This window comes from Aquarana catesbeiana, linkage group LG11 (assembly GCF_042186555.1).
Source record: "Aquarana catesbeiana isolate 2022-GZ linkage group LG11, ASM4218655v1, whole genome shotgun sequence".
NCBI classification, from domain to species: domain Eukaryota; kingdom Metazoa; phylum Chordata; class Amphibia; order Anura; family Ranidae; genus Aquarana; species Aquarana catesbeiana.
Window position 1 is genome coordinate 175,644,320 of NC_133334.1, and position 12,891 is coordinate 175,657,210.

General features: G+C 43.2%; 1 protein-coding gene across 1 annotated transcript in view; it reads left to right on the forward strand.

Annotated features, from left to right (window-relative positions):
* The first annotated feature begins 11,616 nt into the window (after window positions 1-11,616).
* The window catches only part of PYGM (glycogen phosphorylase, muscle associated), a 1,234,135-nt gene continuing 1,232,860 nt past the window's right edge, over window positions 11,617-12,891 (forward strand). The window contains exon 1 of the mRNA XM_073605061.1: window positions 11,617-12,005. Coding sequence (XP_073461162.1) covers window positions 11,763-12,005 — 243 coding nt within the window. The 5' untranslated portion in view covers window positions 11,617-11,762. The remainder of the gene's footprint in view (window positions 12,006-12,891) is intronic.

A 12,891-nucleotide genomic window follows, 5' to 3' on the forward strand; every position in this document is an offset into this window, starting at 1 on the left:
TGCAGCAAAAATTGCGTCACTTTCAGGTCGCAATAGTGGAGACTCAGTCCCAGCCTTATGCTGTTTTTCATTTCCGTCTGTTGCTTTGTTTCTATGGGAAACACTGCCCAGTCAGACCAGCCATTGCTTTTAAAAGGTATAGGGATTAGGTAAGTAGTGAAGACTGGGAAAAAAAAGAGCCAATATCTATAGTCCTGTAAGGACCACAAGATGGAGGGATCCTTATAAAGGTCAAGACAAGTCACCATCTAAGAACAGACATCCAGGCAATGTTGATTAAGGTCATCATCTCACCCCACATTATCATTGCTCCCTGTTTACAAACATCACAGGTTACCAGCCCTAATAGTCGCTGCATTTGTAGTAAAAAGTAATTGCCTGCCTAGCTAGTATGTCAGATCTGCCAGGATACAGCCCTGCAAGGACCTCAAAATGGAGGGAGCCTTCTAAAAGCCAGAACAGTCATCATATAGGTGCAGACATCCAGGCAACACTGATCAATATCATCATCTCACCTCTCGTTATTATTGCTCCCTGTTTACAAACACCACAGTTTACCAGCCCTAATGGTTGCTGCATTTGTGGTGGAAAGTCATTGCTTGACAAGCTAGCATGTTAAGTCCGCTTGGAGCAAAAAAGGGGATGTCTGGAAAGTAGCCGCCTTGATTAAAGAATCAGCCAAGGAGTTGATACATGAAGCCTGTACTCCCCAGTCGTGGCCGAGTTGCCTAGCACTTCCAGCCAGAGCCAGTAGGTGGTGTCCAAATTGGAAAGCTTGTCATGGGAAGAAAGCCTTAAAGGGGCCACAAGCTTTGAAGATTGCCCAATACAGCCTTTTTGCAAGGGCAGTTAATGATGCAATTGCCTGGGGGTTAAGTGGAGGAGACTCTCCACAAGGTTAGAAAGTACTCATTCCCTTCACTGAACAACTGGAGGAGTTAATCCAGGAAGAATGGAAGGGGTCAGAGAAAAATGCCTGTATAAACAGGCTATCAAAACTGTATACCCTGAAAAAGCTAAAGGTCAACCTGCTGCAGTCTCCTCCGATGGTGGATGCATCATTAATGTAGCTGACAAGACATGTCACCTTGCTGTCACATTCAAGGAGGCTCTAGTCCGAAAATTAGATCTAGATTTGAAGTGCTCCTACATACTGTAGCATCTGCAGGTGCCGGCAGACCAGCAATAACCAGCCCATGGGCTGAGTGAGACTCATGGGAGTGGTTTCATAATTATCAATCAGCTGCTGCACCTGCAGGCCTGAGGAAAGTGGCAGGGTCTGTATCCCTTTGGACATGATTTCTATTGGGAGTATCTGATCAAAAATGACATTTTTGTTTGCAGTGGATGCCAAAAATCTATCTTGGTGCAGACTTCTGGGAAAATTAGTGAGCCACTCACACAAGCAGGAAAATATGTTTCAGGGGGGTGTTCCTTACACATTCTGTGTACAGAACACCTCCAGATAGTCATAGTGCATTGTATTTTACAGGAAATTACAGCCCTGCAGATTGAAAAGAAAAGTAGAGTAACCCTTTAAAGAAGCCCTTCTGGAAGAAGTGAAGAGACAAGGTGGTAACCGCTTTGTAAGAGCTGAAATTGGTGGCAGACTCTGTGGCGGATGTGTCTGTAGACGTCAATTGATTATTTTTAAGGGCGGTGTTCCCCACGGTCACGGTAAGAAGGGCATTATGGCTGAAGCTTAAAAAAAACAAAAACTGGTGCAAGATACCAGTCGACGGATCCAATCTATTTAGGAGTAGACAGGATACATCCATCTCAAGGGTGACCACTAGCAGGTCAGGGCGAATATAATCTGACAAAAAAACAGAAAATTCAGAAAGGTCCAGCATACAGGCGGCAACTCCCAAGTAGATACAAGGAGTCAAAATCCTACAGACCAGGAAAAAGGTTAGTAAAGAAACTGGAGAAGTACCCAATCTTCATTATTGAAGCCTTAAAAATCTATGGCACCTGTCTTCGGAGAACAGCGGCAGTCCTTTTTAAGGGTGCATTCAGCCAGGGGGTGTCTGTGAGAAGCTTTGCGTACACACCTGGATAAAAAATATTCAGTATAAGTGGGCCATATCAGCTATATTGGCATAACATTGGTGGAAGTTTAAGGGATGTCCACCTGTCTGGTACAATCATTTTTATTGAACAGCCAGGCTACCAGAGTTGATGGAAAAGTAAAAAAATTCTGATCCAGTTTGTAGCCGGATTAAATAAAAAAAATTCAGTAGAACTTCCACAAGGGAATAAAATTCATTTTTTATTGAACAGCCAGGCTACCAGAGTTGATGGAAAAGTAACAAAATTCTGATCCAGTTTGTAGCCAGATTAAATAAAAAAAATTCAGTAGAACTTCCACAAGGGAATATCTGTCCTCTGATAGAGAAAGTCAAAGGTGCTTTGGCAGTGAAGTCTCTCTTCAAGCAGAACAGTGATGGAGCCTTGGTTCTTCGTCACTGACCAATTGTTTTCGAATGGAACTTCATCACATCAGACCCCAGCTAGAAAGGTTGGGGGACACATTTCAAAGAGCAGGCTGCTCAAGGTCATAGGATGTTCAGCTTATGAGGCATAGTATTTAATGCTCTTGAACTGAGAGTAGTGTTCAAAGCCCTTCTGTCATTCAATCCTTTTAGAAGAGGAACACGATTTTTGTTACTGCACCTAGACAGCAGTGGAAGGGTAGAATTCTTAGGCTGTCAGTATAACTTCCTGTATCAATAATTGCAAATATACCATTTGGGTTTAGGAGGCTCTAGTGTCTCTCTCCTACACTCAAGCATTAAGTCACCACTGCTTCTTCCAGTGATGACAGATTTACTCTCTCATGGACAGTTTTGCCATCCAGCTCCAAGAAACTACTTTTGATGGCATGGAAGTTGAGAGGCGGAGGTTATCAAGTCAAAGGTGTTCAGTGCAGGTAGTGGCTACCTTGTGTCAAGCCAGAGAGGTCTTCATGAATAAGACTTATTACCAAAGAATATGGGAACATTTTACAGATCTCACACAGCAAAAGACTGGAGTCCTTTTATCAACTAAACCAGCCAAGGTTCTACAGTTCTTACAACTGGGGCTGAACAGGGGCCTAGGTTCAAATATGTTTAAAGTTCAGCCTTGTCTGTACTTAACCCTTTAGTGATGCAATTTTTAAAATGCTTGCATGAAGTTATAGACCTCCCAGGAAACCATTGTTGCCTATGTGGAACTTGCTCATGGCCCTCATTTCTATCAATGCCTCATTTCTATCCTACAGAATTGGCTACACACTGCAATCTAACCCTGAAGACCATATTTCTGGTTGCTACAACCTCTGTGAAAAGGGTGTCAGAACTGCAGGTTTTGTACTCAAGGAGCCTCACTTAACATTCTACCTGGACAGAATAGTCCTAAAACTCCAGACTGCTTTTATCCATGGGGTGTCTTTCTCCTTCTACTTTAGCCAGGAAGTCAATTTATAATTGATCTAATTCTAGTGACCTGCTTGGAAGCTACCTTTTCATTCAGGAAAGCTGAAATATGTACTTGGTTCCAGCGTGGCTTAAAACAGGGTTAGTCAGCATCAACATGTACAGTCACCTCCCTAGATTAAGACAATTAAAATAGCCTACTCTTCACAAAGCCTTCCTGTTTCGGAGGTCTTAAGAGCACATTCAACTAGGGCAGTGCCAGCAATGTGGACAGCTTAGTGCTGAGTGTCTCCTGAGGGTATTTGCAAGTCAGCAATAAGGTCCTCCCAGGACACATTCATTACACTTTAATAGGTGAACCCGGCTCACGACGGTAAAATTTGGAAAATTCATGGTGCATACTTGCACTACTGATGATTACAAAATCTTTCTTGCACCCTCCCATATGGCGAGTTAGTTCCCATTGTATGCTGCCATGATGCACCAAGAAAATGGAAAATTTATACTCACCTTTCCTAAATTTACCTTTCCTGTTGCATCTTCATGGCAGCATACAGATTCCCAACCAAATAGTGAGAGTTACAGAGAATGCTGTGAGCCGGGTCTGTCTTTGATTTATAGTTAACCAGTAGGGATGAGCTTCGAGTTCGAGTCAAACTCATGTTCGACTCGAACATTGGCTGTTCGCAAGTTCGCCGAACAGCGAACAATTTGGGGTGTTCGCGGCAAATTCGAATGCCGGAACACCCTTTAAAAGTCTATGGGAGAAATCAAAAGTGCTCATTTTAAAGGCTAATATGCAAGTTATTGTCATAAAAAGTGCTTGGGGACCCAGGTCCTGCCCCAGGGGACATGGATCAATGCAAAAAAAAGTTTTAAAAACGGACGTTTTTTCAGGAGCAGTGATTTTAATAATGCTTAAAGTCAAACAATAAAAGTGTAATATCCCTTTAAATTTCGTACCTGGGGGTGTCTATAGTATGCCTGTAAAGGGGCGCATGTTTCCTGTGTTTAGAACAGTCTGATAGCAAAATGACATTTTGAAGGAAAAAACTCATTTAAAACTACCCGCGGCTATTGCATTGCCGACAATACACATAGAAGTTCATTGATAAAAACGGCATAGGAATTCCCCAAAGGGGAACCCCGAACCAAAATAAAAAAAAAAAAATGATGTGGGAGTCCCCCTAAATTCCATACCAGGCCCTTCAGGTCTGATATGGATATTAAGGGGAACCCCGGCCAAAATTTAAAAAAAAAAATGACGTGGGGTTCCCCCTAAATTCCATACCAGACCCTTCAGGTCTGGTATGGATTTTAAGGGGAACCCCGCGCCAAAAAAAAAAAACGGCGTGGGGTCCCCCCAAAAATCCATACCAGACCCTTATCCGAGCACGCAACCTGGCAGGCCGCAGGAAAAGAGGGGGGGACGAGAGTGCGGCCCCCCCCCTCCTGAACCGTACCAGGCCACATGCCCTCAACATTGGGAGGGTGCTTTGGGGTAGCCCCCCAAAACACCTTGTCCCCATGTTGATGAGGACAAGGGCCTCATCCCCACAACCCTGGCCGGTGGTTGTGGGGGTCTGCGGGCGGGGGGCTTATCGGAATCTGGAAGCCCCCTTTAACAAGGGGACCCCCAGATCCCGGCCCCCCCCTGTGTGAAATGGTAAGGGGGTACAAAAGTACCCCTACCATTTCACTAAAAAACTGTCAAAAATGTTAAAAATGACAAGAGACAGTTTTTGACAATTCCTTTATTTAAATGCTTCTTCTTTCTTCTATCTTCCTTCATCTTCTGGTTCTTCTGGTTCTTCTGGCTCTTCTGGTTCTTCCTCCGGCGTTCTCGTCCAGCATCTCCTCCGCGGCGTCTTCTATCTTCTTCTCCTCGGGCCGCTCCGCACCCATGGCATGGGGGGGAGGCTCCCGCTCTTCTCTTCTTCTCTTCTTCTTTTCTTCTCTTCTTCATTTTCTTCTCCGGGCCGCTCCTCACACATGCTAGCATGGAGGGAGGCTCCCGCTGTGTGACGGCGCTCCTCGTCTGACAGTTCTTAAATAACGGGGGGCGGGGCCACCCGGTGACCCCGCCCCCCTCTGACGCACGGTGACTTGACGGGACTTCCCTGTGACGTCACGGGGAATGCCACAGGGAAGTCCCGTCATGTCCCGTGCGTCAGAGGGGGGCGGGGTCACTGGGTGGCCCCGCCCCCCGTTATTTAAGAACTGTCAGACGAGGAGCGCCGTCACACAGCGGGAGCCTCCCTCCATGCCAGCATGGATGCGGAGCGGCCCGGAGAAGAAAATGAAGAAGAGAAGAAGAGAAGAAGAGAAGAAGATGAAGAAGAAGAGAAGAGCGGGAGCCTCCCCCCATGCCATGGGTGCGGAGCGGCCCGAGGAGAAGAAGATAGAAGACGCCGCGGAGGAGATGCTGGACGAGAACGCCGGAGGAAGAACCAGAAGAGCCAGAAGAACCAGAAGAACCAGAAGATGAAGGAAGATAGAAGAAAGAAGAAGTGTTTAAATAAAGGAATTGTCAAAAACTGTCTCTTGTCATTTTTAACATTTTTGACAGTTTTTTAGTGAAATGGTAGGGGTACTTTTGTACCCCCTTACCATTTCACACGGGGGGGGGCCGGGATCTGGGGGTCCCCTTGTTAAAGGGGGCTTCCAGATTCCGATAAGCCCCCCGCCCGCAGACCCCCACAACCACCGGCCAGGGTTGTGGGGATGAGGCCCTTGTCCTCATCAACATGGGGACAAGGTGTTTTGGGGGGCTACCCCAAAGCACCCTCCCAATGTTGAGGGCATGTGGCCTGGTACGGTTCAGGAGGGAGGGGGGGCCGCACTCTCGTCCCCCCCTCTTTTCCTGCGGCCTGCCAGGTTGCGTGCTCGGATAAGGGTCTGGTATGGATTTTTGGGGGGACCCCATGCCGTTTTTTTTTTTTTTTTTTTTTGGCGCGGGGTTCCCCTTAAAATCCATACCAGACCTGAAGGGTCTGGTATGGAATTTAGGGGGAACCCCACGTCATTTTTTTTTTTGGCCAGGGTTCCCCTTAATATCCATACCAGACCTGAAGGGCCTGGTATGGAATTTAGGGGGACTCCCACGTCATTTTTTTTTTTTAATTTTGGTTCGGGGTTCCCCTTTGGGGAATTCCCATGCCGTTTTTATCAATGAACTTCTATGTGTATTGTCGGCAATGCAATAGCCGCGGGTAGTTTTAAATTAGTTTTTTCCTTCAAAATGTCATTTTGCTGTCAGACTGTTCTAAACACAGGAAACATGCGCCCCTTTACAGGCATACTATAGACACCCCCCAGGTACGAAATTTAAAGGGATATTACACTTTTATTGTTTGACTTTAAGCATTATTAAAATCACTGCTCCTGAAAAAACGGCCGTTTTTAAAACTTTTTTTTGCATTGATCCATGTCCCCTGGGGCAGGACCCAGGTCCCCAAACACTTTTTATGACAATAACTTGCATATTAACCTTTAAAATTAGCACTTTTGATTATTCATGTTCGTGTCCCATAGACTTTAACGGTGTTCGCGTGTTCGAACGAACTTTTTTCCTGTTCGCATGTTCTGGTGCGAACCGAACAGGGGGGTGTTCGGCTCATCCCTATTAACCAGTCCTAACAGTTTTGTGGGGGTGGAGCCAAAACCCATTGTATACTGCCATGAAGATGCACCAGGAAAGGAAAATTACGGAAAGGTGAGTATACAATTTTCCATTTTGCATCAACTAATTTGAGTAAAACTGAAGATTTTGTAATCTCGCTATGTCTCCCAAGATTACAATAACAGGAGGCGTTCTCCACAGCACAAAAGGAGAAGCGATCTACACAGAAGCGATCTTCATAAACAGGCACTCAGAGGAGAGCGATCTCCTCTGAGAATGCCGGAGAACTCAGCAGCAGTTATTTTCCGCTGCTTGATAAACAGACAGCTTAGTTTGAAGACTTGTTCCCCATGGTCAATGGGATTTACATCCAGGGATTTTGTGGATTTTAAGCAGGATTCAAACACCTTGTTGGAGATAGTATGATACCCGCTTTAGATGCTAGGCAGTCAAGAGCATGTAGAGAAAGCAGAAATAACCACTTAATATTAGAGTTACAAAGGAACTTGTGACTCTTTTCAGCATCTAACTCCCCGTCCCCCATTAAAGTGGAGTTCCACCCACTTTTACAACTCTTCAGCATCCCTCACTAAACTGTGCACTGTAAACAAATTGGATATTTTTTTTATTTTTTTTCTCAGCACCTACTGTATATCTGCTGTATTCATTTTTCACTTCCTCCTCCCTGACCGTGGTCCATCGCATCATTTCCTGTTTGCAATGCCTTCTGGGAAGGGGAGGCAACTTCCTCTGACACTGCCGTTGCTATGGAAACCTGACCTGAAACCTATTACACTGCTTGTGCTGCACTGAGCATGTGCGAGATCTGCAAGGATGAGATCCAGGAAGAAATACAGTCTGGCTTCAGAGGCCCACACTTAAGATGGCCACGGCCTGCTGTAAGTTTATAAAATAACAAACTACTGCTATAAACTAACAAAACAGACCTTAGTTTACAGACTAACTTTACTAGAATACATTAAGCTTGTGTATTATATGGGTATTTTTATTTAAAAAGTATAATTTCGGCCGGAACACCACTTTAAGTCTGTTATTGGATAAGCCAAGACATTTCCAATAGGAAAACATAAAAAAATAGTTAACAAAAAAGTTAACAAAAATACTAGGGTGCTTTAGTGCTTCCCTAACAACTTGGGCCTATTAGTACCTCACAGAAAATATAGCCATCTCCTTTTCTGCAACACTGGCGAGATAAAATAGTGCTGTCTGTTAGGCAGGGTTCTTACTAGCTGTGGCCGCGGCTCACAGCAGGAGTCCGGTGCATCCCTGTACACCTTTTTCAGGTGCGAATCAGGTCCAAATTTGTGGCTGAATTTGCACCTGAAAAGAAACCTAAGGCACACAGGACCCTTTTCCAGTGTGCTTGGCGGCCAACCCGGAGCTGTGTGAACCGGCTTCATTGAGAGTCAGTCACTGTCTCCTGTCATGCGAATTGGATGTGGAGAAAACCGCATCCAATTCGCATTAGTGTGAACCCAGCCTTAAGCAACATTTCTTTTATTTGCCAAATTAACCACTTAACAACCGGCCCATAGCCGAATGACGGCTACAGGGCGGTTGCTTAACTCTGGGAGGGCGTACTATGACGTCCTCCCAGGATTCCGCTCTCGCGCGCCCCCCTGGAGCGCGCACCCGAGAACATCCTTGACCGCCGGGTACAGAGGACCCGGCGCATCACGGATCATGGTAAATGGCCACTGTCAAATGACGGCGCGTTCATTTGTAAACAAACCGTCATGACGGCGGTTCCTCTCTCCCCTCTGTGTACCGATCGGTACAGAGGGGGAGGGATCGGATGGCAGCAGCACTGTGGGCTGCATCTGTAGTGCCCACAGCGCTGCTCTGTGACACAGAGCCACAATCCATCCATGCTCAGCCATCCCTCCATGCTCAGAAATACCCTGTGCAATACCCTGTGCAATACCCAGCCATACTCGGCAATACCCTGCCATACCCAGCCATGCGCAGCCATGCTCAGTCATACTCGGCCTCTGTATGTGGCCAGGCTGTGAAAGTCTCACGCATGTGGTATCGCCGTACTCAGGAGGAGTTGGAGAATCTATTTTGGGGTGTCATTTTTGGTATGTACATGCTATGTGTTAGAAATATTGTATAAATGGACAACTTTGTGTTAAAAAAAAAAAAAAAATGCGTTTTAACCACTTCCCGCCCGTCGTCATATGACGTCCTTGCTTTATGCGAGGCATCATTCAGATATCAGCTTTTTCAGCCAGCGATTCCCTACACCATAAGAAGGATCATAGCGGCTGTACCACTGCTTGATCGTTCTTACGGGAGGCGAGAGGGGATGTCCCCCCCCTCTAACCACCCTCCGGTGCTTCTACCGACTCACTGCTACGATCGAAGCCAGGATCGTTTTTCTTCTTTTATTATTTTAGGCTTCCTAGCCTAGAGGTGAGATGTGGGGTCTTATTGACCCCATATCTCACTGTAAAGAGGACCTGTGATGCCATATTCCTATTACAAGGGATGTTTACATTCCTTGTAATAGGAATAAAAGTGATCAAAAAATTATTTTTTTGGAAAAAAGGGTCAAGCCAAAATAAAGTAAAATGAATAATAAAAAAAAAAAAATTTAAAGCGTCCCTGTCCTCGTGTGCTCGCATGCAGAAGCAAACGCATACGTAAGTCCCACCCACGTATGAAAACGGTGTTCAAACCACACATGTGAGGTATTGCTGTGAACGTTAGAGTGAGAGCAATAATTTTGTCCCTAGACCTCCTCTGTAACTCAAAACATGTAACCAGTAAAAATTTTTAAAAAACGTCACCTATGAGGATTTTTAAGTAGCGAAGTTTGGCGCCATTCCAAACTTCCAGTTTGGCGTGTGCAATTTTGAAGGGTGACATGTTAGGTATCTATTTACTTGGCGTAACTTCATATTTTGCATTATGCAAAAACATTGGGCTAACTTTACTGTTTTGTTTTTTTTTTTAAAGCACAAAACTGTTTTTTTTTCCAAAAAAATACACATTCAAAAAATTGCTGCGCAAATACTGTGCGAGATAAAAAGTTGCAACGACTGCCATTTTATTTTCTAGGGTCTTTGCTAAAAAAAAAAAAACACATTATATATATATATATATATATATAAATGTTTTGGGGTTCTATGTAATTTTCTAGCAAATAAATGATGATTTTTACATGTAGGAGAGAAATGTCAGAATTGGCCTGGGTGCTCCAGAACGCCTGAAGGTGCTTCCTGCATGTTGGGCCTCTGTATGTGGCCATGCTGTGTAAAAGTCTCACACATGTGGTATCGCTGTACTCGGGAGTAATAGCAGAATGTGTTTTGAGGTGTAATTTGTTGTATGCATATGCAGTGTGTGAGAAATAACCTGCTAATATGACAATTTTGTGAAAAAATGTTTTAAAAAATTCTTGATTTTGCAAAGAATTGCGGGAAAAGATGACAACTTCAAAAAACTCACCATGCATCTTTCTCAATACCTTGGAATGTCTTCCTTCCAAAAAGGGGTCATTTGGGGGGTATTTGTACTTTTCTGACATGTTAGGGTCTCAAGAAATTAGATAGGCCGTCAGTAATTCAGGTGTGATCAATTTTCAGATATTGGCACCATAGATTGTGGACTCTATAACTTTCACAAAGACCAAATAATATACACCAATTTGTACTTATTTTTACCAAAGATATGTAGCAGTATACATTTTGACCAAAATTTATGAAGAAAAATTACTAATTTGCTAAATTGTATAACAGAAACAAAGAAAAATTCATTTTTTTACCGAATTCAGTCTTTTTTCTTTTATAGCGCAAAAAATAAAAAAACCCAGTGGTGATTAAATACCACCAAAATAAAGCTCCATTTGTGTGAAAAAAAGGACAAAAATCTCATATAGGTACAGTGTTGCATGACTGAGTAATTGTCATTCAAAATGTGAGAGCACTGAAAGCTGAAAATTGGTCTGGTTATTAAGGGGGTTTAAGTGCCCAGTGGTCAAGTGGTTAAGAGTAATATGCTCTAGAGAATTAACAGAATGTGAACAATAGTGCTTAATTAGCTGATCTGCAAGAGGAAGATGTAACAAGAATGCAAATCCCAGCATATTCTGGACAACTGTGATTTAGTTATGTTCACTTCCATCACCCTGCTCTATGCCTGTAATATGTAATTAATATCCTAGTTGCTGAAGGTCACTGCTATAATTAAACACCAGAAGGACACACTAAATATGATCTGCACCATCTGAACTAACCTCTCTTTTGGTCTGTACTAAACCAAAGATACCTTCCAACTGATACGGCACATAAATTATTATTTTTTTCATGATAAATCAATGTCCAACAAAGTATTCTATTTAATATTATGCACTGCATGCATTTTGCTTTGGTGCAGTGCTAGTGAACAAGCTCAACCTTCACCTTTACAGAATCATGTCAGTCATTTCAATTGAATTTGGGAAGCTAGTGAATTTTGGCTAGCATTACATGTAAACTCAATACTTCTATCTTCCATCACCCCTTAACCTTTTGTATAATCTGCCTCCTGTGGCCCTGCCCTTAGGCTATTTTGTTTTGTAGGAGGGGCAGGAGCAGGGTGTGCTTTCTGGAGGAGCTGAAGCAGAAAGTCAGTCAGAAGCTTGTTACCTCCACTTTGCTTCACATCAGCAGTCAAACCCTAGCTTCTTCCATTTTTAAACCCCTATTGCCAGAACCATGTCCCGACCTCTTACTGACCAGGAGAAGAGAAAGCAGATCAGTGTTCGAGGTTTAGCTGGAGCAGAGAATGTTTCTGAGCTCAAAAAGAATTTCAATCGCCACTTACACTTCACACTTGTGAAGGATCGCAATGTAGCTAACCCTCGAGACTACTACTTTGCCTTAGCCCACACAGTGCGTGATCATCTAGTGGGTCGGTGGATCAGAACGCAACAGCATTACTATGAACATGATCCTAAGGTGAGTTTCACTTTGAACAGGTAACTGTATTCCATAAAGTTTGAGAGTCTTAATACTTTTGTACTGTTCATACTGTTCTCAGGGAACACTTTCTTACTTTGTATTGTACACTAAATATTTTTTGCTGTCTTTAGTCCTATAGACTTAAAACATCTGATTTGTCAGAATTTGCTGTTTTTCCTCTTATAGATTTAAATGTCTGATTTATCAAGGTTATTCAACCACTACACTCAATATTTTAAAATTGTGGGGAAAAAAATAGCAAATAAAACAAAAAAGTAGGAATATGCAACAAAGTAAAAATCCTTGAAATGTACATAGATCACCCAGAGGGGATTTTCTCAACAAAAGTGGAGTTACGCTTTAACAAAATACATGATTATGCACATTTTACTTGATTCATTAAGTATGGATTAGATGTAATTATTTGCTATTTTTTCATAGTAGTTTCAAAATTGTAGGTGTTATTAAAGAAGAAAGAATGCTTCTTTGTGATGCAGTGCTGTAACACGTTCCAAAGCACAACCAGACAATTATTTGATACTAATAACCTTTTTCATGAATACCTTAAAAAAAAACAAAAAAAAAAAAAAACTACGAGGTCATATCCGAATTCTATTTACATTGGCATGTATACAAAAACAAAACGAATGTAAGGCCCGGTTCACACTGGTGAAACAATGCTCCAACTTAGAGAGCACAAGACATGTAAAAATCAATGTTTCCCTATGAAAGCTGCCTTTAACTGGTCCGACTTGTGTCGGTCTGACTTTGGAAAAGGTTCCTGCACTACTTTGGTCAGACTTCTGTCCGATTTCAGCCCATAGAATTGAATGGAAGTCGCATCAAAGTCGGAACAGCATCTTAACTGATCCGACCTGTGACA